The sequence below is a fragment of the Athene cunicularia genome (assembly GCF_003259725.1).
Source record: "Athene cunicularia isolate RWA chromosome 1 unlocalized genomic scaffold, athCun1 chr1_part2, whole genome shotgun sequence".
NCBI lineage: Eukaryota > Metazoa > Chordata > Aves > Strigiformes > Strigidae > Athene > Athene cunicularia.
The window spans coordinates 13,711,396-13,738,694 of NW_020799092.1; the positions used below are offsets into that span (position 1 = coordinate 13,711,396).

At 41.3% G+C, this 27,299-nt stretch overlaps 1 protein-coding gene across 1 annotated transcript in view; it reads right to left on the reverse strand.

The window, feature by feature from the left end:
* TMTC1 (transmembrane and tetratricopeptide repeat containing 1) overlaps positions 1 to 27,299 on the reverse strand; it is a 129,101-nt gene that overhangs the window by 55,257 nt on the left and 46,545 nt on the right. Inside the window, exons 7-8 of the mRNA XM_026868216.1 lie at positions 16,740 to 16,929; positions 3,742 to 3,863 (exon numbers count right to left, since the gene is read on the reverse strand). Of these exons, the coding sequence (XP_026724017.1) occupies positions 3,742 to 3,863; positions 16,740 to 16,929 (312 nt within the window). The remainder of the gene's footprint in view (positions 1 to 3,741; positions 3,864 to 16,739; positions 16,930 to 27,299) is intronic.

Below are 27,299 nucleotides of genomic sequence, written 5' to 3' on the forward strand. Positions count from 1 at the left end.
CCTGTGCTGGGAAAGCGCAGCTATGCGCTCTGCAACTCGCTGCAATATCCACCACGACTGAGTTGCCATAAATATGGTGCAGGTACCACTGGCTACCTATTGCTGTCAGCAAATTGGAAATAAGACACATAGCAATGTTTTGGTTGATTTGTTGGTTCTCATGTGAAAACTGCTTAAGTTGTCCAGCTAGGACAGCAGCCCAGCCAGGAGCCACTGCTATCAGGGTAGCAGTGGAAGATGAGGAAAACATAGAAATTGCCCTGGTAGGGAAGGTTTGATGCCATGAGGTGGGAGCAACCACAGCTCTGCTGGTATGTCACTAGGGCAGGCAGCTTCTGGATGGCCCAGGAAATTGCTCTGCCTCTCCAGTTTCTGCATGGTGAAGTGCAACACAAACAGGAGCACTAGCTCTTCCTCTAAGTACAGACAAATCACAGCTCAGAAAAACTGGATGCACACAGCCGTTCTGCATTTTCAAATAATGAGGCTAGATGTGGTGTTCTCAGCAGCATTAGCAGATATGCAGTAAACATAACTACATCTACAAAATTTGAAGAGGGAAAAACCTGCAGTGGTTTAAGTCTTTTGCTGATCCAGCCATTTATTGTCATGTCTCTTTAGAAAACTGTGGCCTATAGTTGTATCTTGTTCACCACTCCCAAGATAAGCATTTCACACCCCCAGCCCTCCCGAAAACAAGTCTTCCCCTCTTAAGTATAAGAAGGTAACACAAAATGAAAATGAAAAGTTGAAAGACAATACATCGTTTTCCTATGAATTTTTTCACACTGCAGTAATAAATTCAAAATTCCTGATTTAAACAAACAAGTGCTTGTAACCCTCAAATGAAAACTAAATACAAGAAATATTTTCTCCAAATGTTTCTATTTTGCTAAAGCAAATTAAAGAAAACATTCAACCATTCTGACTTAGCTTATATCCCCCTGCCCTGAGCCATGGCTGCAGATAGAAGAGGAATTGTTCCAAATACCCCATTAACCCCCAGAAGGCAAGGCCCAGCCACATAATTAGATATCTAGCAAAAGGCTTATTCCTTGTTCCTTTCTATTTACAACACCTTTTAAGTAAATCTTTGGGTCCTCACTTAACTTTTATCGAAAAGAAAATGCTTGACATTTTGGCCAGGTAACTACTCAGCAACACTGAGTTAGGACTTCAGGCTGTGACACACATACACAACTGACACATCCATAAATATTAATAAAAGGCTATTACTTGAAACAGAGCTAGAAAAAGGCCTTCCAGCATGAACCCAAAACCACACATCACCAAGTTCTCTCCATTGGATAGAGGACTTCTGTCTAAATAAAGCTGAGCAACAACCTCTGAGTTTTAGAGAAGGAACGGCAAAGGATAAGAAAAGCCCTTTTCAAGATGTAACTTAAGAAAACTGCTAAAGGCTGTTCTAAATAAAGAATGTGAGCCCTTCTTAAAGCCATCATTACTAAACAGCCACGCTCCCGGGAAGGGGTGGGGGGAACCAAAACAAAACCCACACATTATTTTTGTTCTGCCATAGTCATGAATGTTTGCAGAAGTCCCCCTCACCACTCATGTCATTTTGCACCTGAGGATGAAGAGAATTTATTGCTTGGTAATTTGGAGCCAAGAACTCAGCTCTCCAGATCCTCTGGCTTGAAACTGCCCCCCTCTCCTGCACACTGCCAGGGCTTGCCTTCCCTTTTTATGCCAGCTGCCTGCCCGCCTGGGGTAAGAGCTAAAACCTAATATTGCAAAGCAGGTCATCAGTGATCTGAGCAAAGTCTGAGATCCAGGGACTCTGACACAGAGTAACTCTAGAGATACCATTTAATCCTTCTACCTTAGTTTTCCTGCCTGAAAAAAAGCAGCAACTATCAATTACCTACTTTGTAGGTCATATATTTGCAAAGCCCTCGGGAGATGAAAAGCATTAGACAAACTATATGCATGCATGTTAATGCTGATTGATTTTCTCTGTGCAAACATACCCTTTTTTCTTCTTCATTGCCCCTCCTCTCATTATATCAGCAGTCTCATCTGGAGGAGGATGAGGAACTGCTGACGGCTGAAGTATTTTCTGCAGTTGTTCTTTTGAGATTCAGAAATGCAACCACTCAACACAACCCCGTGTTCAGCTGACTGTTTCCTTAATAGCTTTGCGCTTTCATGTGTTTCCTCATTTTCTGTTACATGAATTTAAAGCAATCTGATTTCCAAGTTAATTTGAAATGATGCAAGATCCATTATTTTAAGGTATCGTTTGCAAAATAACTCCAAGGGACAACTTTGACTCACTATACAAAGCAGGGCTAGTAATGTGAATAAATTTAGCAGGATTTGACCCCAAAACAATGTCAGTATATAGCAGAGCACAGAGATATAGCCTAACTGTATAAGAAGCTTGTAATAATCACAACAGCTTCTACACAGCCTGAATTTCACACCAATGAGCAGCCCTTCTGTGAGAGTGCTTATACAAAAGTTGATCAGAATATGCATACAGCTCTGCAAAAGGCCACCTGTAGGCATTTTTCTTGGGATTTCTGATCCACATTTTCTGAGGAATACAATTAAAACATTTTGTGGAATAAAACTATTGTTTCCATTATCACAAAGTAATCCAGAGTGGAATTGAGGACTTGAACTTTGTCAACAGCTCCAAAATGTCAGTTCCTATTAGAGATAACAGATGCTGACCCTCTCTACCTGAGGGTAGAATTGGGCTTTCTGACTTGCAGCATCCAAGAACGACCATTTATGCTCATGACTGGAACAATCTGCACTGGCACAGGTTGTCCAGAAAGGCTGTGGAGTCTTCCTACTAGAGACAGATACTCAAAAGCTGTCTGTACAGGGTCCCAGGCAACTGGCTGTAGGTGGCCCTCCCTAAGCAGGGCATTTAGATGACCTCCAGAGGTCCTTTCCAATTTCAACCATCCTGTGATTCTGTGAAATGGGCAAGTCTGGTGCATCTTGGATGAATGTCTTCTGACTGCCACTGCAGCCTCTGGTCTGGATACTGTGGAGATGTCAGAAGTAAAACCTCAAAGTTGTTCTTGAGTAAATGCAATCAGAAGCACCCAGACTGCTGAAGTGACAATTGTTAGAGGCTGGAAGCTGAGGGAAATCCCATGGCAGAGGCTAAGGGATGGAGAAGTGGCTGGATTTTCCTCAGCCTCTTCAAAAAGTGCAAATCCTCCACTATACGCAGTGATAGCTTACAGGCAGGAAGTCATGTGCATATACCACAACTGCAGCCAGCACCCTTTTAAGGGAGCAAGAGCTACCTTTGTTTTTACTGACCACCTAATGTAGTAGGAAAGCTAAGCAATGCCACAATAGAAATATGAGAGATTAATTTTTCAGCTGCTGTCCTTAAGGTAAAGCCATTGGACAATTTAAGTTGATAATGCTACCAAAAAGAAAGAGTCTTGGGGGCCAGTCCTCAAGAAACAACATCGCTGTATTGAGCTGTTTCAACCACACCAAAAAATCTGTGTTAATGAAAGAAAAAAAAAAAAAAAGGTAAGGATTTTGGGTAGCTTTGCTCCTGCCAAGCAATCTGCTCTCAACGGACTATAAAATCTCCCATGCTATCATGACAGAACTCAAAGGCAGAGAACACACTGACTAGCAATATAATGTTTGAAGTACTGTAAAAAGGAAGAAGCAATCACGCCTGCTTTTAGAAAATGGAATGGTGGTCTCATTAGAAAGGAATTCAATTGCAATAATTACCTCGGCATGTAAAGGACTCGCTCTGCCACCACAAATCCCACCCTGAAGAAGAGGTTGCTGGCTGGGATGAATGGGAAAACCAGGAACAACAAGCCAACCAAAACTTCTTTGTGTTCCAGTTTCTGCAATAACACAAAATTAAACACATATCAACTAAAAAAAAAAAAATCCAACTTAATTCACCACTAGCTTTCCCCTTTCCTTTTGAGATTCTTATTCATTAAAAAAAGCAACTTAGATTAATGTTTGATATGTTCTGCATTTAAAATAAATTATTCCAAGACACTGCTCTTCCATACTTACGGACTGTTTGTGCTTCTGATATGCCCAGAAGGTACACAAACGCTAACCACAGTGTGTATTATTACCCTTGGTATCTTTTCCAAGGTCAGCTCCATTGTATGCAGCTCTCTTGAGATGGCATAGGTAGTACTTAAGATATGCCCCATATTGGTAACACATAAGTATAGAATAGTGTGAATGCATACATTAGCATGTCTACCACAGTGTGGCTGTATGTAAATACACAAACACATCACATATGCACAGACTGCTGTGTTCAATCCTAAATGTTTATAATTGAGAAAAAGCTGTTCAATAAGCCACATTTTGTGTAAAGAAAACTAGCCCCAAATGGCACACTAATGCAGTCATTTTATCCCCTTCAAGACAATATTTAAACTTAAATGATACTTTTGCACACAAGGTCTCCATGCTCATACATGGAAATTTGAGACATACTATAGGTGAAAGTTAATGTCTTTCACTTGAGCTCTGTTTAATGTTGGCTCACTCTTTGAGGAGAAATGGAATTGCCACATACAATTCAAAACAATTGCGAACTGCACGGCTGACACAAGCGTCTCAGGATGCTGTGATCAGCAGCAACTGCTGTACCTGCCACAGAGACACCCAAGCCTCCTCAGGCAAGTTGAGTTTCGGATTTAGCTCCACCCCAAGAGGGTGAATCTGTTCATATTTTCTGTTGATCGTCTCAAAGAATGACATCAGGATAACAGAAGTACAGCATCAGGTCTGTTAAAATGCTCAGGCAGACATCTGTGCTTTCCTGCCCTGCAATGCCGCTGCCTCATCAGCCGCTGCAGCACCCTTCTGTCGTCACTGGGAGAAGCTTTATCATGCCTAGAAACGCATGCAACCAGCATCACTTCATAGTTGCAGCATTTTCTAATTGTTGTGGGCAATTTCTCACCTTTGGAGAGCAAACTGACTTCTCTTTACTGGAGGGATCTAAATTTAGAAGCATTGAACAAGATTTCTGTGTAGAGGAACAGAGCCCGATCAATGATGTGGGGCCACCTGTCTTGCTTTTACACAGCTACAGACTGTGACACCAGTTACCACTGGCCTAGTCAATAGCTGAAATTCAGAAGTTACAGCATTAAAATACATTCATCTATTCTGTGGGAAAGACAATGAACATTTTCTATGGGTACCAAACGCCTGTACATGTCAGGAGGCTCTGACATTGCCTTAGAGAAGTGGAACCACAGAACCACAAAAAAAGTGCTCTGGCTTCCCCTGACTCAAAGAGGAATAATGAAGCGGAGAGGGGAACTGAATTCATGTCTTGACTTCTTTATCAATATTTGCTTTAAACAGCACCACAGTTACCTGCTTCTATTATCCACTTTTGCAGTGTCTTAGAATCACACTAGTGCCTTCCTGCAGTCACAACAGCACCTAAAATACATTATTCCCAGAGCTGAAGCTGACACCAATCCATAAACCTGATGAGCAGAGGTGCCCGGTAATGGTCATTTTGACTTGTAATTACAATAGAAAATTGAATAGAGAAAGAAGAAAAAAAAAAAAAAAAGGACTAAGAATGATTTCTGAACTCAATGCAAATTATCAGTCCTAGTTCAACTCCAATTTCCTTCCCACCCAGCTCTGCATATAGACTCCATTTCTCTTCTGCCATTTGACACTCCCTTCCCACTTTGTCTGGCCTAATTATGGTGCCCATTTGCTGCCATCACTTTACCCCAGGGGTTTAGCAACAAAGACCCAGAGGCACAAGAAGGTATTTTGGGACAAAGGGAGTGCACTGCTAATGAATAAAATGTTCTCCTCCCCAAGATACACTCTTGCTTTCAAATGAACCAGCTATCAAGTGTTTCTCCAGTTGCTGTTCATTAAATCAATAATTGGGAAAGCAACCTCTAGTTAACATCTCTAGAAAGGACACAGTGTTATTCAAGGATGCAGCACTGCAGATAAGCAAAGGAAACAATGTTGGAGAAAGACTCATAAAACCTGTACATCAAATGGGAAAGAGCAAAATGTAGAAGTAGGCTCAGCTGAAAGAAAAAATGGTATTGTGTGCCCTTTCTCCCTTCACAACAAGTCACACAGCTCTAGACTACTGTCACTGCGGGCTGCCAGCTCAGTCCCTTGGGCAGGGCTCAGAAACAGGAGCCCAGCACACACAAACCAGCCTCATGAAGCAGCAGAGCCCTCCATGGTCCTACTTATTTCTGAAACAAGAAACGTCTGGCGGCTGGCATTGCCCTTTTCAAAGCATTCAGTTCAAGCAGAGGCTTATATGAAGAGCTGGTCCTTGAAGGCCAGGCTTTGGATGATTTTGTGCTACGTGTGGTCCTGCCTGTGAGCCGGCAGATCAAACTGCCAAGCTCATGCTGCAGTCACTCTAGAGCTCAGTTCAGGGTTCTCTCCTCTACCCAGCCACTAACTTTAAAATTTGTACAGGCACTTTGTGTATTTGACACCCTGGTGCTGCAGCTGGGTTCTGCCCAGGAGGAGAGCTTGGGGAGAGCCCCTGGGCAGGAGGAGCACATGGGGTTGATGGTCATCTGAAGCTCATCTCTGGCCATTAATGAGATGCCTCTGGCACAAGCAATTCCTAAATCACTGGCTGCCTGTAGTTTGGAATTTATACAGGAGGAAAAAGTTACCCTATTTACAAGCAGATGTTGTTTCTCACTTCCTTAAACAGTTTCTAATGACTGATTAGATACTTGGCAAAACCAGCCTTTGCCCTGACTGTTCTTCCATCCTAGCCTTGCAAGAGCTGGAGGCACAGCAGAGATATCCGTCCCTGCCTTCCCAGAAAGGGCTAACATTTGCTCACCTAGGCAGCTCAGAGAAAACAGAAAAAAGGACAGGAGTGCACACAATGTGTTGGAAGAATTGTGTGTACCAACAGGTGATAACGTAGACAGATAAAAGCTAAAAACACAAGTCTCGTAAGACATATTCTCCTTTATCTTCTTCCTGCTCAAAATTTAGTTAGCTGATTCCCCTTCCCTTGGAGGAGCTGGTAGATTTATAAATGAACAAACAAGCAGGACGGAATGGTGCCAGAACCTCAGGGACTGGTACTCTAGGGCTGCAGGAACAGAGGGCAACAGGAACTTCCATCCAACACAAGCCACAAGAGATGCCCTCCACATGTTTTTTATTCAAAAAAACTAACCTGTAGCTTGTTACACTTTTCATAGGAAAAAATAAATAAATATTTGGACCATATATTTGGTTTAACTACTCTGGTCACATGAGCCCACTCAAGAGATAGCTGAGGTAAGGTGGCAGAACCATCATCTTCCAGGTGCCAGGAACAGTAGCAAAAGCTTTTAAAAAGTAGTAGGCAATTTTGTTTGTCTTCATTTTTACTTAAAACAAAAAATCTAGGACTAGAAATTATAGATCATTATATTCCTTTCCTCCTAAAGATAGTGCTTTCTTCTGGAAATATAAAACTTACCTTCCTACCTGTCAGAGAGGTCTCTGGGGAAAAAAAAAAAAAAAGCACCTTGGAATTAACCCTAGAATGATTCCTTTTATTAGAGACAAGCCAACCTCAAATCAAAAGAGGATTCCTTGTAACAGATAATCTGGTGGGGGTTTTCAAATTCACATCTACCTCTAATTACTATTAGGCCTTCATTTTCTTCTTGCCAAAGAAGAAAAAAAAAAAACAAACAAAAAACCCAACAAACCAAACCAAAAAACAATAAAGAAGAATTTTTTTTTTACCTGTTACTTTTCATAGACTTGTCAAAGAACTAAAGGACACCACTACTTCTCCCAAAGGTAAGGAAAAAAATTGGCACACTATCTCAAATTAGCAATGAATCACTCCAAGGCCAAAAACTATCAACACAGCAATGAATCTCAAAAATTACTTCTTTGGCAATTTGGGGGAAATGGAAGAAAGTTTTAAGTTTACAACTGAAAGAGATCTCCCCATATTACATACAAGACATATTCCTTGAGCCACAAATAACTATTTGCTGACTACTATTAAATCACAAGTCTTCTACAGGCCAGAACCCACAAAGTACAAGCACAGGAGGTATGCAGATTACTTTGACACATCTGTCAAACTCTGGACTTGCATAAGACCACTGTAAATTCCCTATTTTTCCCATTGTGAAAGCATTATCTGAGGTGCCAGATCCATTTAGTCTCACACTGTGATGGCAGAACTTCTGTTCCTATCCCCCAGCACCTCCAAAGGCTGAGGCACTGGGAAGTGTAGCTGTGAGAACAACCTTCCTCCCAGCTGAACAAGGTTACACCTCGAGGAAGACAGCAGCTGGGCAAACAAATCCAAGCAGATTCCATTCTGTTCTACCTTGGAATGTTTCCAAAGGTGTTTATACATGTTTTCCTGTTGGGTTTAATATCTTCCTCTAACATTTTATTTTAAGAATGAGGCAAGTGTCACCTCTCCACCATTCAGAACCAACAGCTCCATGGAGTAAAGACTTCCTTCCTACCAAGAGCATAAATCATCCTCTGCCCGCAAGCTCTGGATGGTCCATTACAGCCAGTGAGATGTTGCACTTGGAACATCTGACTGCAAGTGCAGAAAAGTTGGTATCCAGGAAAGTTGGTAGTGCATGGCTGTAAAAAAGCAATGATTGCTATTATACATTTTGAAATGCTTGTAGGCCTAGGAGGTAAGTGCATTATCCACCAAAAGAGGCACAGAGGTTCAAAGAAGCTACATGACTGTCTGTAGACCACTGACAGAGGATTTACACTTCTTCCATTTATTCCTAACATCCATTTGTAAAAACCCTTAATGCAGGCTGCACACAAGCTTAATTCATGTATTCCTGTTGTACCAGTCACTCATGAAGCCACAGGCAGCTCAGCAAAATGACTCCTCGCTGGCCTGCACCAAAACACTGGCAGCATCTCACCTGGCAAGAGGTCAGGATCTGCAAACATTTACTCTTGCACTTTCCATTTATACAGTATTAAAGATAAAGGGGATGGTGTAGAAGCATGTCAAATTCACTCTGCATTCATGCATAAGGTAATAAAAAGCAAACTTGAGCTAATCAGGAATCAACCCTAGGGATTCATTCCTTCACAGGAGGGGGAAAAAAAAAAAAAATCCGTTGATGGAAAGCTTGCAGCAGCAAGTAAGTACTGGGTGCTCCCAAGTCCTACCTCACTGACGCTGGCACAGACAGATCATGGCAGAGCTGTACCACACTCCATGTACCATCAGCATGGTCTCCTTTAGGTCACCAGCAGAAATCAGGATAGGACACATACCTCTATCTTCTGTGGCCAAACAGGAGGGCACTGGGGAGCTGTGGCTTGTTTGCTGTTGCCTGTGCTACAGCTTCCCAGCAAATGATGCCAAAAGTCAGGTGTCAACATACGGTCTGAAAAACTCAGTTTTTCAGGTAAGGAAAAGCTAACTGCCCAGCTTCAAATCTGGCTCAGACACCCATCTTAATCAGTTTGCTCCTACAAAAAGAGCCACACATTCTGTGATCTCTACAGTTTATCACAAGTTTTATTCTTTCATCTCATTAAAAAAAAAAAAATCAAGCATCTTCAGTAGTGCCAGCTGCTTGAATGCCAGGCTTAGCAACAAACTGTCTTCCTAAAAATAGCTGTTTTCCTTGCTGATCATCTAGATCTGATAAAGTCACACAGTTACTACTGCCTAGAATTAAGCAAATTCTATACTTCACAGATAGCCAAAAGCCATGGAGATTTCCAATGCTATTTTGACCATCACTGCTGACTGCTTATTGACTACCTGGCACGTTGATCGTGTTTCAAGCATTCAGCTTCAACGCAAACTGCTTTCCAGTTCACCAGCAGCAGCACCTATCCAGGATACAGGCAAACATACACCAGTCAGAAACTGAACCAAAACCCTTAACCAAAACCCTTAAAAGTATCCTTGGCGTCCTAACCCAGGATTATCTGAAGAGAAATCCTTGGCACCTATCTCAGATCAGCCTAAAGAGATCATTCACTTTCTGTTTCTAGAAGGAAGCAAGTCCTGGTCTGTACCACTAGGTAAAACCGCCTATTTTTCAGAAATGCTGAAAATGCCTAAGAACTTTGGTACATCAACAGGAACTATGGACGCTCAACAGCTCTGGAAATCAGCCTTTCCATTATGGAATAAAAGCAGAAAGTAGTCCTTTCCCAATCCCATAACCCACAGCAGGGCACAGAAGTATATTCTACCAATATTTTACTTTTAATTTTAATATCTTTGAAGTAAAATTTTGATATCTACTACTTTCTTTTTCCCTGTAGACCTCAGCTATCCATTCATTCAGCCGTGTGATTATGGTCTTTTTTTGCCCAGGTTTCTAAAATTCCCTGAAGATATAAACTAATTTTCCCAATCCTTAATCTCTGCAACCTTTAATTCCACTTGACAAGCCGATTTGAGCGGATGCAGGAGCACACATGTCTTTGAAAGAGAAATGGAACATTCCAAAAGGAAATAGGAAAGTCAACAAATTGCTCCAGCAATTAGAATAATGCTCTTGACCTTGTGGTTGTTTTCCCCTCTTCCCTTTCATTCTGTGACTGCAGGCTGCTTCATTACATGGGAAAAAAAGACAAAAGGAAAAATAAAAAATAAAATGGTAACATTTGAGCACAGGCACACTGCTTGCAGTACATAAAAGCATGATCTTTGGAAAAGCAACTCTGTTCATGGTGAGTTTGCTTTTAAGAGGTAACATGGAACAAGAGGATTCCAACAAAAATCACACAATAGTTTTATAATATTATTAATATTAACTAAGACCAGGTAGCCACAATGAGCATCGTTATCTGCCCCAGCTATAAATTGCTTGGTCCGCATTCCACCTACCCTCTCCTACACACCCCTCCTATTGTGCCACTCCAGAATCAGCTCTGAGTGGGCCTTAAAATATTAATTCAAATCAGAAGAAAATGGTAGAAACAAAAGTAATTTATTTGAAAATATAATTCAGTGTTGATGTGCTGAAAATGGCAGAACAACCTGCCCCTATGAAAATTACCTACCTAGCATGATAAACTCCTGCAGGAGTTAAGATCCCATTTGGTGAGACACTGACTATCTTCATGGTGAGCCAAATCAGAACTACTTCAGCTACAGTTGTATTTACTGAGAGCACCACAGTCCAAACCTGTTATTTCAGACATCTACCAAGAAAAAAAAAAAATTCTGATGCAAGAGGTATTTGATAGTTCTTGTATTTGCTTTTTCAATTCAGAATGGCAATCATGTACTGACTGAGGAAAGTTCCTTCTTTCTCTTGAGCCTGTCAGCTGGCACAGCAAGCACCCTGGAAAGGCTTTCGTGTTTCTTCCAACCCCACCAGGGACACACAGCAGATCCGCTTGCGGCACTCAACACAGCAGAAACACGGCCAGTGAGGCATGCAGGGCGCCCGCAAAGGGCTGCCCCCCTTCCTCCAGCTTTCACTAAACAGAGTCTTTCTGGCTTATTACTCTCTCCCTGCAGCAAACATTAACAGAAGCAGCACAGAAAAACCTTGCTGTTAAGGATTAAGAGCATCAGTCCTGACCTCCTCTCTATGTGGAAGGAATTCAAGTGGGCCCTCAGGAAAATGAAAGCAGGACTTATTTTAAATGGATCTTTTATGAAAATGACTGTGGTTTCCAGCTTGTCAGATAAATAGCCTTATTCACCTTGCTGTGCCTTTGAAGCAGGTATTGTTCTGGAAGTGTTGTGGCATGTGATTTTTGCTAGGCATACTTTCTGACTGTGCTGATACTACTGTAGAATATTATAATAGGCAATTGTTCCCCAGAAAGGTCCATAAGATGTGATTTATTAATGAAATGCCAAACCTGGGAAACAAGGCAAAGGTTTTGGGAGTGCAGGGTAAAGTAAATAGCATGACAGAATACACATAATGAGTGCTAGCAAAAACAACAGAAGCATGCACACAAAGAGAAGACGCAAAAGCGTTTCTCTCCTTGATGCTATTAAACATTGTCAGATAAGAAATATAATCTGCGAGTGACGGAGGAATATGCTTAGATGATATTCATGCATATAAACCACCAGATAAATGGCAATACGATGCCAATTACAGCACAAATTGAAGTCATAATAATTTGGTATAAAATGCCTTGTCTTGGCTAAGAAGCAGTATGCAGAGAAATATAAGAGGCAGCAGTACCTTAAAATTAGACCTGAAGTAAAAAACAACCAACTGTAACATATGAAACAAAAGGATAATAATGTATCTCAGTTTCATGTTATGAATATAACCTGAAATTCATCACAATTTCCCGTACCGTATGTAGCCATGTCACACACAGCAGCAAAGCATGTCTTGAAAAAGATATATCCTAGCGGACGCAAAAGAGGTTTTTAAAATTGGTGTGAAACACAAATAGCACTCCCTCCTCAGACATGACCAAACTGTTGCACATCATTACATGTTCCTGACAAACAAGTAGAAGCTGTTGTGGACCACCATAAGGTACCTTCAGAGCATTGGTCATGGGTATTAATGCAGGAAGAGGGCCAAGCAGTATGAAGTGCAATAAATTCCCCCAGACTGGTCAGGTACAAAAGCTACTGTTTCAAACTAGTTTTCCAGATGACCTTGCTCTCATTTAACCCACTGCACACACATGAGTTTTTCCACCATCAACCCTCCATGTATCAGGTACCACATAGGAAGTGGAATCTGATCCATGATACGCTGTGTACACACCTTCCCAGCCACAACTACAGGACAAGCTGCATTTTAATCACACTGCTAATTAAGTGGCATTTGCAAGAGCATGCCCAGCCTTTGTCACATCCCTGGCACGCTACTCAAAGCCCAGACTGGGTGAGGAAGTTCCCCGCAAAGAGCTGAGCAGAACCTGGGGATTCCAAGACCTGACGATGACTCCTGGTGCCTTGGATGAAACAGCTCAAGAGAGGCCAATTTGCAGAGCATGCTCGGCATCTGTGTGGTGAAAAAAATCAAGTCTCAAAAGGTTTCAAAATGCTGCTTAATGATGGACTGCAACTTTGCCACATTAGTCACTATGAAAAAATCTTGGCCAGAGATGACAGCAAGGTCCTTTACACCCACAGTGGGAGGTGTGCCAAGGAGCAGGTCTTTTATTTACTCCCATCAGGCCTCCTGAAAACAGACATTAATTGTCATGTGTGATAGGGATGGCTCTAGCAAGAGATGGGCATGGCTGTGCACCTAAACACTGTGCAGAGCAACAAGTCGTTCTTGGAGAGCTGCTCACAGGGTGCTATTTGGCCAATAAGCAAGAGGGGTTAGCACCAGGCACATGAGACAACCCAGTGAATGAAAGTTATATACAAGGAATTAATGAAGTAATTTTTCAAGTGACTTCTTCAATGTGCAAGGAGAACAGCAGTGAAAGTGCATGAGGAGGGAGGCTTGTCTCTCCAAACAATAATGGAGAGTTGCCTTCTCTGTTTCTGCAGTTTTCAGCATAAAAACCCCATCTAGTAACAGACATATTCCAAGCAAAGCACAGTTTATTCTCCTTCTAAGGTTTAACAATGTTCACAAAATGAAATGGAATAAGAAACCTTCATGCCTTAGATGTCCTTTATCAGCACTGCACATACATGCCAACAGGGTTATTACCCTAATCAAACACGTCAGCAACAAATTAGCCCTGTTTAAAATTCAATGGCACCAAAGGCAGAAATCCAATACATGCATTCTCTGATTACAGTCCATGTAATATATTCTGAGTCTCCTGTGAGCTTGTTTTGTGGATGCACATGCATCACCTCTTGCCACTGAAAATCAGTTCAGTGTTCACTGCACAAAAGTCTACACTTGTGCCAAAATAACTTCTAACATTTGCATTCTCCATGCCACAGAAAGTGTTAGTGCCAATGAGAATGCCTATGAGGTTCTGTCCTCTCATACCCCTGCACACCTACACACTCAATTGAAAGGCATACAAACTACATGCCTGTTCACTCTAAAACTATTCCTTAGAAAATCACAAGCCACCGCTTCCAGCTTAGTCTTTTCAATGAAAAAAGGAGAGAAAAATGGCTGCTAAGAGAGTTTTGTGTGTTTGTTTCAAAAAGAAAGCAGAACATTTAAACTTTATGATACTGAAAAATCAACTGATACATCTCATGCTGCCTACAAGCTGCAAAATACCGAGAAACAGTCCGTCTGGGGCTTGACTGAAGCATGGTCCTTCTTGGGGGGAGCAATGTCATATGAAAAGCTACTGCTGTTGCACTTGGAAAGAAGCTTTCTTAAGAACCTAATATAATGAATTGTGCCTGCAGTTCATGTGCCCTGAACTTTCCTCTCCTCACTGTAGAAGACATTCCTGAGAGTATCTGAAGCCAAACAGGATAATTTATTTCCAGGAAATATGTCTCTTCCTACTGTTTGCTTTTCTCAATAATTCATAATACTCAGCACAACACAATCATCTTCATATTACTTAATGGCAGTATCACAATTTATCATAAAAAAAAAAAAAAAAGAAAAAAAGAAAATAGTTTCAGAAATTTAGAATTTCCTGAAAAACAGAATACTTCAGCTACCTCTAATTATACCTAGGGCTGGGGGAAGCATGTCCAAGTTGACCTCCAGAAACCCTTGTTCCATGTTCACAGTGGGTTTGCTGGGATGCTGTGAGCAGAGAGTGGTTAGAGCACTTTGTCAAGATGGTTCTGGTTTTACTTAGGTTAGATGCAAAAGCAGACCACTTCAGATCCAATTTACACCATGTTTGGGGTTATCAAGGATAAACACAAATGAATCTACAAGATTAATTTCAAAGCATCCAATAAGTAAATGCCTGAAGAGTCAAATTCATGTTGCTTAATGCAACATTAACAGTGGTTAAGAATAAAGCAGTGAACTTATTCTCACAAAAAAATAGAAGATGCAGTTTCAAATCAAACTGTATTCATAAATCCACACTGAATTGTTTTGCCTTTAAGAAAAAAAAACAGAAGGAATAAAAATATTATAAAATCTAAGCATTTAATGCACAAAGTGTTTTGAAATATTTTGTTCTGCAATTTGACAGAAGACAAACAATTCAATTACCCAAAGGAATCTTTCTGGATTATTGTTTTACCCAGAATAAAATAATACAAATTGTCTTTGGATAATCCTGAAAGATTTTTCTTCCCAGCAAATCAACATCATTTATCTTACACATAGTACCATTTTCAACAACAGGAGAAGAAATAAAAAGCAACCAAAACTTCAAAGAACACAGGATAAGATGTTTCAGAAGTGTTCACTACTGGGATAGTAAGAATTTTATCATTAACTTCCCTGGGAACAGGATTAGGTCTAATACAAACACTTCTGAGTATCTCTGGCAGTAAGTAATAAAAGCAGGAGGAATGTACAACCTGCAGGTAGAATTAGTGAATACCTAATAGGGTATTTTCCCATATTTCCCATACAGCATCTCTAAATGTATAATCTAAATTAATGACTACAGTCTGGTTCATTTCTGTCTCTTATCAGGAACACAGGGAAGACTGCCAGGGTAGACTGAAGGATGTACATGACCTGCACGTTTTAGCACAACAGGTATTAAAAACCTGTCACTCTCCTACAGTGCTTTCCAGTGATACATATGTTTAAGTAAGAGAAACTTTTGTACTATTTAAAAAAATTATTACTGTGTTGGTTTAGGCCCTGCCGGGACCAGAGACCACGTTGCCATTGTTCCCCCCCCTTGGACACAAGTAGGGCACAAACCCCGGGTTGAGATAAGAAGAAATTTAATACAACAGTGTAATAAGCAATCTGAACAACAACAGTAGCAATGACAACAAACAGTAATAACAGTGAACAAGACAAAAGATATACAGAGAAATACCACAATGGATAGAGACATCCCTGTGCTCCCCGAGACCAAAGCCACAAAGGAAAGGAGTTCCAGCATGGTATGAATAACCCGGCTGGAGATCCCTCCCCCCTCTCTGCTGGGGAAACTTAACCCTATCCTAGCTGAACCAGGACAATTACCAGCACCTTTCCTAAAGAAGCTTCCACAACACAACTGAGGAGGAAAAGCTTGTAACTCCCTATGATCAGCAAAAAACCCTCTTTCATGTAAGTGCATATCTTATCTCCAATAAGTCTAGTACAACCTCGCTTTCATTTCTGCATTATGATTAATGGTGGACCTGAAATGCTGAAATGTGAGGCATGGCTTACCAACTATATTATTTACACTAAATAACCATTTTCAGATCCTTTCAGATTCCCCACATTCCATTACTCTGCTGATGGGAAATTGTCTCATCAAGATGTATCCTATGTTTAGGTTTTAGAAGCATAGCAAAGGTACAAATACAATAATTGATTTTATTTTCAAATGGCCCTGCAGATGACAGTTTCCAGTCCTGTTTGAAGCAAGTGTCAGAGAGTCTAATGATTATGGGAGAGGCAGAGACACTTAACAACTTCAGTGGGGTTTGGATCATTAACAGTAATTGAATGCAGGACCCCAGGCCAAGTTTTGCCCTCAAATAAGACCAATTAGAGACTGAGACATTCAACTAGAGGGACATTTTCATCTGTTAAGCTTGCCTACATTAGTTAGGTAGGGGCATGTTTTTTTCACCTCAACCCAATGCATTAGAGGAAGACTTGTGCTCACTGACCATTTCACCTGAAGATTAGGAAACAAAAGATTTTAAACAAAATGTTGTATTGTGTGTCTTTTGGTATTACCTTGAATGCAGCTATGCAGTGTAGGCTGAGCAATGTCATCACCAGCACCAGGAACACTGTAGCTAAGTTTCTTGCATCCCAGATGGACTCGATCAAAGGGATGCTGCCGACCTGCCAGTCATAGCACAGGGTGATCGGTGCCAGCAGAAGCCACGCATTAAAGGCCAGAAGGTAGGAATAAGTCAGAAACCTGCAAAAGAAAACAGGTAATGTAATACATGGAACAACTGCCAACAGATGAAACACTGGCAATTACTACATACTCAATGGAAGGAATTAAAAAAAATTAAAAAAAAAACCCCAAACAACTGCACTCATAGGCAAAACCATACCTCTGACAATAAAGAGATGCTAACACAGATGAGAGTCACTTCAATAGGTCATTTAAGGAAATAACACAAGATCAATATGGTTTCTACGTACTAGCCTTTGGAAAACTAACAGATCTTCATCCCCCACTTGAATGTTAGATTTTTGAAGTGACTTTCTACCAGCTTCAATGATAAATGAATAATGACTAAGCAGGTACATACATTTATTGAACTGTTACACAGTTCACTGCACCGCTCCTGCAATACACCATATCCCACTAGCTGTTTTAGGTTAGAATTTAGGATTTCTCCTATGTGCAGAATATTCAGCAATTTAAGTCAGACCTCTCTGTCTTTTCTCTTTGCATCCTGGCATAGAGAGAAAATACAGAAGAAAGGAGGCACAGAGTGATTGTTGGCTGATCCCATCACAGCTTATTAGGTCTGGGGACAACTTGAATGAGATGTGCCACAGAAGCGATGGCAAAGTAGGGAGTCTTTCAAATGGTTGTAATCTTCATTAATTGGTATTCTCAATAGAGAGGAAATCAGTGGGGAATGGAAATGGGGAAGGTGCTGCCCTCTGCGAAGTATGCAGGGCTTTCAGAAGACTGAACAAGAACAGCATGTTTGTGACTGGGCTAAAAAAAAAAAAAAAAAAAAAAAAAAAAAAAAAAAAAAAAAAAAAAAGAAAAAATAAAAAGAAAACAAGAAAAGGAAAAAAAAAATCCTCCAGACTTCTGCTGTTTGGCACCTACTTGCCCAAAAAGGCATCCCCCTCAAACCACATTTACAAAAGTTCAAATACTTTTGTATGCAAGAGGCTGCAGATTATTCCAGCAATCATGAAGTCAACCAAGCAAAACTATGACAGCCTTACAACAGACAAACCCTTCCTTGGCGCGCAAATGGAAAAATCCACATTGTACACCGCACCAAAGATGGCAAATACTCGAAGAGAAATGAAATTATATTCTATCCTGCATAGGATTTCTTGCATCTGAGCCTGCTTTGACTGTTGTTATCACACCCAGTTGCCATGGTACCTTAGCAGGTTTATTAAAATGGTAACAAAGGATGCCCGAGAGATGTCAAGCCATGTAAGCAGAGGATTGTTTCACTCGCCACTTACAAACATGCTTCTGAGGTCAAAATGCAGCCCCTTACAACAGCACTTACAACATTATATTATATTTGTTATAATGTTGTAACGTTTGTTTGCAGTCGGGTGTTGGGCCAAGACACAGCGATGAAACAGGCCTAAATTTTTGTGAAAACATTTTTAAATAACCACAAACATTTAGGATATCAGTTTCTCTTCTCATCTGAAAAACAAATGTTTCCCAAAAGCAGGGAGGCTTACACTGCTGGAATCATGTTTCATTGTAAACAGTGGAAAAGGCACATTCTCATTTCCCCACATATCTAAGTTACCAATTCTGATGGAAATGGAATATTCCCACATTTTTAAGGTTTGCAGCCATTTGGTATATTTCTCTTCCAACCCCCCATTTTCCTTCCCTTTCCCACTCTGCAGTAGTAAACAAGGGGAAAAGTAAGAGAAAATCCATCTTCTCTCTTAACCAAGGCAGCGATTAAAAAGCCAGTGTCTATTTCAGAAAGCATCCCTCAAACATTCTGATTGTTCACTATTTCTAAAGAAACAAATATATCTTTTCTAGCAAAAAGATTTATTTTCTAGCAAAAGATGTGTTTGTATTAACAAACACATTTTTTTCCAAACCAATCTTTTCTGGCCCACATTACAGAGAAACACAGCACTACAAAATCTGGTGGAGCTTAATCAAGGTGCTCGCTCGTGATGTGTGACCTGGCACCACCTCTGCTCAGCCACAATACAAAACAGACTTCTGTATCAGCCTCAATACAACATCAGCTCAGGAAAGGTTGCCAGCATTTATTTACAGCTACTTATTTAAAAGCCAAACTGAGATCCATTTCTAGCTTTACTTTTAAAAGAAAAAGCCTGTTCATTTATGTGAATCTGAATAATGTTGTGGCATATGATATTGTTACATGTGTGTATATTAGACAGGATTTTCAGAAGCACTGAGATAGTTTTGCATTTGATGCCTCAGGAGAGCCCAGTTTTTAGAGGAAGTGTCTTTTTATGCCCTGGCATATTAACATTTTCAATAAGCATCACAATATTCATGAAAGTTTGGATGCAAACCACAACACATACCAAAAACCTTCCCCTACTTACTCAGACTGGGCTGTTGGGTAGGAAGGAATGAGATGACATTTGGGATCTTTGCAAACTGCAGCATCGCAGTCAAAATGGACTAGTTGCTTTTCTGCATCTTCACTGATAAGGCAGGAGCTGATAAATTGTTACGCAGCACAGAAGAGATAAACACAGATTGCTGCCATAATAAATTGAGTCTGTTTATCAAATTTTAAGAGGAATTCAGGGTAACCATATTAGTGTGCATTAATGCATTTCTGACGGAAGGTTAGGACAAACTGCTGTTGAAGATGAGAAGACATGATCCAAGACATGCACGGATTGGGAGAGGTTTGTAAACAAGTCTCTCTTTCCATGTTCTTGTGGGGTTTCCATCTTCCTTGGGAGCCACATGCACAACTTGTTGCCAGAGGCAGGACCCAGAGGAGATGAGCAATCACTCTGTTCCATTACAGCAATAATTAGTGTCTTAAAAACACTCTGCCAACAGCACTAGACTATTTTAAAGCCTGTGACAGTCATTACCATCTATTCATGGTTAACTGGTTTGCTTCTCCGGACACTCTACTGGAGAGCCCTTGGCCATGCCTTTCATTATCAAGCCTGAAGACGCTCACTGAACATGCATGTGCCATCAGCAGGCACGGAAGCAAGATCCAGGAGGGCGCTGCCTGATTTTAGGAGGCATTTGAAGCTGCAAGAAAGCCTTGAAGGAGCTCTGATCCAGACAAAAGTTTGGTATCATCTCCCTGAATGTGATGGATGGCTGTATAAAATAAAACAATACAAACTATTGCTATTCTAGGTAGTAGACACAGAAAAATAACAGGATGCTAATAATAGTTACTGACAATTCAGTGCTGGTTTTTATTATACTTACGGCTCTGAAAAGCATGTAATATTCTTCTACATCCGTATGGCTCATATCACAAGACTAACCAGAGAAAAAGCTAAATGCAGGAGAAACTTTGGAAGAACCCTCTCAAAGCTTACACCTCAAGGAAATAATTTCCAAATTTTGCAAATACTCAAAGATTCGTGGAATCATTCCAGAAGCTAATTACATCTCAGCAGCCTACCTGCAAAGGGCAACAAAAGTATTTTCTTTTAATTACTTAAGTGAATTACATTTTAAATTAATGATCTTTTGTATATTGCTGTTCATGTCTGCTGAAATTCCAAGTCAGAAAAATCCCTGCCTGTATCATCTCCCACTCTATCAGTTAATCCCAGGCAAGACTGGTGAGGTGATTGGAAGAATCTGCCTCTTAAATGGTAATCAGTTTTCCCCCAGGTTGGGTAACAGCATTCACATTACAGCAGAGAATTTATTTATTTTTTTAATTTGCAAATTTAACATGGAAATTGAAATTTCAGCAGGTATTCAAGTGTTTCTTTTCACTTCTCAGCATCTCTGGCATGTTCAGAAAAACACAGCTCCTCCTGCAGGTAGCAGGTGTTGTCATGGCAATCTAGTTTGTTTAGTTCTAAATTTTTTAGTTTAAATGTACTGTTGCACGCTTTGAGACAAATACAGGATGACTCATATCTAGAACCTGTTGCAGAAAACAACTATCTAAACTGATTGCTTCTGTTGCAAAAATGAAAGTAAAGGGTACTACTTTCATTTCAAATCCACAAACAATACGACAGGAAAATACTTGAGGGATTGTCTGTTACCCTTTGCTGTAATAGAGACTAATGAGCTTGGAAAAGCCTTAGCCTCAGCTCTGCTGAACCCAGGCAAGCAGAGTGCATGACAATTGCGAGACAGCTAAGAAAATACAAGTTTTATAGAAATTTATGAGGAGTTCCGTTTGCTTTCTGATTTTGGAGCATTTTAGGCCTTTTTTCCCTGGCTCCCAGGTACTGATACAGATTTATTTCTAAAGCTGTGCTACACAAGCGATCACAAGACTCAGACTGTGCCTCACCAAAGCTGCATACTAAAGCAGGAGCCAGGGACTCTCTTCTTTCTAGGTGCCTGCAGTGGTGCAGCCTACAACCTACTGAGTTCTGGGACAGCCCATCCCTGACAACCAACCTTAACCCCAAAGACCCGGCAGGGTATCCACCTGCAAGTGCAAGATCTTGGCTGCACTAGATATTTTGGTAAGGCAAAGGCAAAATATTATTCTGGATGGGAAAAAAATGGACCTATCTGGAAGATGTGATAATAGTGCACTTCATTGGTATAGAAGGGGGTGTAGGAAGAAGCAGGGGGGATCTGAAACAGAGGCAGGAAGATAGTCGTTGCCATTTCAGAAGTCACAGACCTCGTTAATGCTCTTCTGAGAGGATGACCTCCACACTGCCAGGGACCCAGAGAAGTTTTGGTTCACTGTAAGGGAGAAAAATGCTCCTTTATCATGGAAAAGAGCTTCTCACTTGCATTAACAGCTGAACCGATTTCAGCTTAAGGGTCTCTTCAACCTCTACAAAGCCCTAAAACCAAGTGTGTTTGACAAGCTGCTTCACAATAATGTCCTCCTAGGACACATGTGGCTGCAATTATAACCAGGTGGTGGTATTTAAGGATATTGTCTTAAAATTGTATATATTTGTGCTTCCCCTGGGGAGCTACCAGTCTAGTCATACCTTCCCACATGCGTTTATTTTCCTGCTCTGTATATTGTCAGCCTAAACATTTTCTTTTCATAGCCTTAGAAGTAAAAAAAAAAAAAAAAAAAAAAAAAAAATCACACTGTCTATCCAGCACATTCAGTGACAGTGGGGTAAGACCACACAAAAAAGCAACAGACAGACTAATTCCAATTTAACATCCAAATGTGACTATCAGCTAGACAGAAAATGCTCGTAACTAGAAAAACTGCCTGTGTATTATTCCCTTTCATGAAAACTTCTGCATCTAGGGGAAAAGAACTGCCAGTCAGTAGAGGAGAGGAGTAGGAAAGACAAAGATACAGATAAACAGACAGCTGCAGCCTGATGAATAGCAAGGTAACTTCTCTGGAAGGTGGGTTTGTGTGCACCAGGGGCACAGGGGGAAAGGCAGACTATGTTGTCCTCTATAGCTTCATAGCCTGAAAAGCTTTGATCTGGTAAATGGCTCGCTCTCAGTTGTTTCAACTCTGTGGCTAAGAATCTGAAAAATATCCGATTTTTGAAGAGAGCCTGTGAATTTCCAGTGAAACCCGAGCCCACTGTCATAGTCTCAATGCTGGAAAAGCTGGGATTGATCTTGTACTGTTTTCCCTCTGCAGACCCGCATGTGCTGTGGGTGAGAATGTGCCTTGTGATCAAACATGATCCTCAGCTTGCCACAGACAGCAGCACACTCCAGAAGTCATGCAGCCGAAAACTCCCAGCCACTGGTGGGCAGCTGCTTCGGAAGAGGCTCACTGAGGCAGCTGGGGATGGAGGGTCCTCTGGACAGCCACTGAGATACTGGTGGCTGATCCTCAGGAAATTAAAAAACAGACCTCATAAACCCACTGTGATAACGTTTCTGGAAATGGTCCATTGCACCTCAGAGCATTACCTATCCCACACTGGCAGGAGCCAAAGGGATGTCCTGGACATGCTGCTTTGAATTGGAGACTGGCCATGGTCTAGCCCTCCTGCATGGAAATGTTTTGAAAAGCAAAATGCATTGCCTATAGGAGCCAATGGTGTCTGCTTTGGCTGCACCCCCTCCACTCCATATGCAGCAAGCTTTTGGCAGGGAAGTTTTGTTGTGTAACCAGCGTTTGCAGCAAGCGCCATGACCCAATAAAATGCCTATCAGCCTTATTTCCAGAGAAGCACTACCTACCTGGGTTTGTACATTAAACCAAGAACACTTAACTGAGATACTGAAATCTTTCACATGGCTCTGGGAACCTGCTACTGTAGGATGGCATTTGCTTTGTAGCACCATCTTCTAGACAGGCTTCCCCTCGACCTCCAGCCCCCTTGGAATAAAGAATAGATTTTACACTTCATATATGGACTGTCTGTCCCCTGGGTGGTCATGACAGCAATTCTGATCAACACTGTTGTTCTCTCTTTTGTCTAGAAGTGAGTCCTGAAGGTGCCCACAGGGCTTACACATAGGGCTGAAGTTAAGCACCTTTGAGCACATGACAGAAAGCACTGACAAAATAGGCAGAACTTTTCCACTCAGGAAACATGTGCAAGCCTGGCTAATTAAGAACCCATACACCACAGAGGTCTGTTTTAACGCCAGTTTCTAGCCTCAGGTTCACAAAAATCCCATACCTGAGTAGCTGCTGCACTTGACATCTATTGCCTTGGCAGAACTGGCTGGCACAGAGACCCACTTCTCCAGCACAGGTCTGCTGTGTGCCTCTCAGTAGTTCATTCCCTTTGAAGTTACAACCAGGATGATTAAGTGCATTGCTCGGAAAACAGTCACAAATCTCTGTGAAAAGGAGTATGTGCCAGTTTGTATGTATAAGCATTTCTCCAGCTTTCTGCGGCACTGAATTCTCATTTACTTGACTGAAACAGCAAAGAAATACAGAAAGCCAGCTTACAGGGACAGCAGTTCATGTTATCTCAAGGCAGTCAGTAGAAATGCATTAACTATTTAATGCAACACCATAAATAAGGATGCTTCATGCCCAGAGTGATCAGCTAAGGGAGATCACAGGCCAACTGCCAGCAGAAATTAATATAGCTTGATGCCTAAAGATATGATTTAGAAAAACATACCTTCTTAGTTTGAATTTACTGGTAGGATTTAATCTGTTTCACATACCTTGAGACATGCTGTACAATAGACTTTTCCCTTGTCTTACTATGGTGTTAGTAATACAATCTGTTTATCCAGAGGCCTCCTACTTCTTTCCCCTCAAGAATGGCAGAAGAAAGAAACATTGTGCAAAACGTCTGAAGCATGACAGCCCATTGCTCAATGCCCTACTAACACTCCAGCTGCACTTCAGTACACTGTTTACCTAAAGCTGGGTAGCTCTCGAAACCTTTCTAATTGCATTCTTCCTCAATTTTCATCTAATACAAACAAGAATGTTTGTTTTAACAGAGGTTTGGGACTGGGTTTTCTATTGCAACAGCTTACCCATAGCAGATTTTGGGATGGTAAGTCACAATGACTGGAAATTTGTGTTCTTTAAGGTAGATCACTGGAGAAGGTACATCCTTTCTGCAGCATACAACAGTCTGTATGGATAGGCTGTAATGTCAGGGCTGAGAAATAGTAGGATTCCCAACACCTCCATTTCTGCCTCCGCTGAGAAAAAGAATGAATGATGGACAGATTCCATCTTCTCAGATCACCCATGCCAAGCAACACACTGAAGGACATGGAAATGTGGCTTTCATTTACGTCACTAAGTTTTAAGGTATTTGGGAATATTAGAAAAAAACCCAGTATCTTTCAGGGACTGAAGCATTCATATGCTGACTTCCAAAGCATTTATTTGTGTCCCATTCACTTGTAATTTTAAGGACAGTAATTTAGTGAATACACTGAACAGATGATTTTTTTCTTTTTAAAGACTGAAAAACTGTCACTATTTCAGCATATTTCATCTTCCAATGGTTAAATAAATCATTATCTGTTTACTTTAATTTATGCATTTGCGTCATGCAAGATTGGAGACAGGTTACACAGAATATATATCCATGTTCTTAGGCCAGACTGGTCCATACCTTTAAAGGTCTGTCCAGACCAGGATCCTCTATCCAGCAGTGACCAAAAATTAATGCCAAGCATAGAAGAACATAAATTTCTTCCAGTTTCTAGATAGCATGACGTCCCTGAGTTGGATGTAGTTTCTGCATATTTAGTAGCCTGGATTTCTTTTTTTAACTTGGCAAATCTCTCTTTGAGCCTGCATAAACTTTCAGCACACCCACAGCATCCTGCAGGAAGGAACTCCCCAGCTCAACTACTTGTTGCAAGCCACCTCCTTGCCTTCCTTTGCACTGTCTCCTCTTAGATTCATTTGATACACCTTAATATGGTCCCGTCCTCCACACAATCATAGATACATAGACCTCTTACACCCTCAGCCATCTAATTTACACTACAAACAGCATAAGGGCTGACAAAAATCTGACCTCATTACTCAATACTTTTTCAAACCCACAATTTACACCTACCCCAAATTTTAGAAACACTCCAATAACCCTTGCCAGCCTTGGGACAAACCATGCCTGTACAGCTCACCAGCTGACACAGAAACCTTGCAAGAGTTAACAGTCCTCCTCTGGGTTCATTCTATGTCAGCCAAGACCCCAACTCCAGATCTAACTTTATGCATTTCACAAAGACTGCCACACATTTCCAGACTACTGTTTTTATTCCACTTGTCATCAGCCTTCCTCCTAGCCCCCCAGAGTTGGACAAGTCTTACAGTAACTTCCAACTGTTGAAAACCATAACATTTACCCTGGCAAGACATGCACAATAACCACATTTCCAGCTCAGTGCAAATAAAGACGACTGCTTACAAACACAAACTCCCATTTGTGCCGAGTTTGATCTTCAGAGAGTTACAAAACAACTTGTCTGCTGCCTGAGCACTAACCCTTGCTTCAGCCATAGTTAAGGTGTTTAGTAACCACTTCAAGATCACCACCCAACACTGGCCTTTCTTTTAGTTTCGTGGGGCTTCTCCCTTCTGGTCTTGACATGTAACTTAGCTCTTCCAGTCCCTTCCTCCTATTTCAACCCAAATTGCAGATCCTGTCTTTAATTCAGTGCTGTGACCTAATTACTGCCTTCAAAATCTTGTTAAAAGTTTCTCACAACAACTCTTCATATGCTGCTGTTGTAGGTGTCCACAGTCAAGGAACAGACACTGCTTAGCAGCTTCTCTGAGCCTGGGCCATAACCACACTGGGTATCCACCAGTTGGGCAAGCAACCACACACACCAGCACCTACTTGGATGCTGAATATCCTCAAGTCTTGATGTCCTAGACCCTAACCTAATGTCACACCTAACACTGGGGCCAACAAGTTGTATCACCTCCAAATTCACCCTCAAGCAATTTACTCAACTAACACCACTTCTATCCTGTGGAAGTACAAGGCTTTAAAAATATTATCTCTTCAGCCTCCCTCTTCCTAGCACCTAAGCTGAACATCAGCCCTGCGCTTCAGTCTATAGTCTTCCTGCAGGCCAGACACACAGATCTTCCTGGAAACTAGGCCAACATCACTCAACCTTGATGGCTCCATATGACATCCCAGTCCTGCACTCCTGATCACTGGCACATCAGTTCTGCAGCAACAGCTTCAGCTCTGACCATGGTAAGATAAAGTCTCAGGTGAGAGTTAACAGTTTGAGTCTGAAAGAGGAGGTGAGAAAGGAGGTGGCTTGTTGCCAAGATAAGGGTTGTAGTCAGTGAGTGCATCATGGCTGTCAGTTCAGAGAGTCACCAGGTCTCTACCTACCTTGCAGGACTGACCACTCACACATTCAGCAAAAATTTGCCACCCCTGATGTCCAGAAACTTACCCTAAGGTATCAAGCATATTGACCAATTACTCTTCCTACAGCTCCATGAGACTGGCAAGATCAGCACAGAAGGAACTGACAAACTATATTTAATTCTGTGTATTAGAAAGCCACATAACGGCTGGCATCTGGGCTTGCCAAAAGGATGGGTTTTCTGGATGGAAGATACAAGCTGCTGGGTAAATTGGCTAAAGTGAGGATTAAGATCAGGCTCAGCAGAAGTGGATGAACTGGGATAACTACAGGCTTTTAGAATCCCTCCAGAACAGTAACACTGGCAAGAGTTTCCTTAATTAGGTTTGGAGCAGGTAGGTGTTGCTGGACTGCAGGTGAAGGCAGGGATGCTGCTAGGGCCAGGGAGGACCTCAGCCAGCAGCACTCTCACTTGTCTTTCATAAGGCTGTTAATAAAATCCACAGTGCCAGTGGTAAAAATAGTCACTGTTTTATACCCCAAGAATGACTTAGCTTTTGAGTTTAAAAAACCTTCCCCTGTCATTACAAGATGTAAAGAGACAAACACATGAAAGACATTTGCAGCACAGAGTATGTAACTGGAATCAGGCCAGGATCATTTATGACTCGATG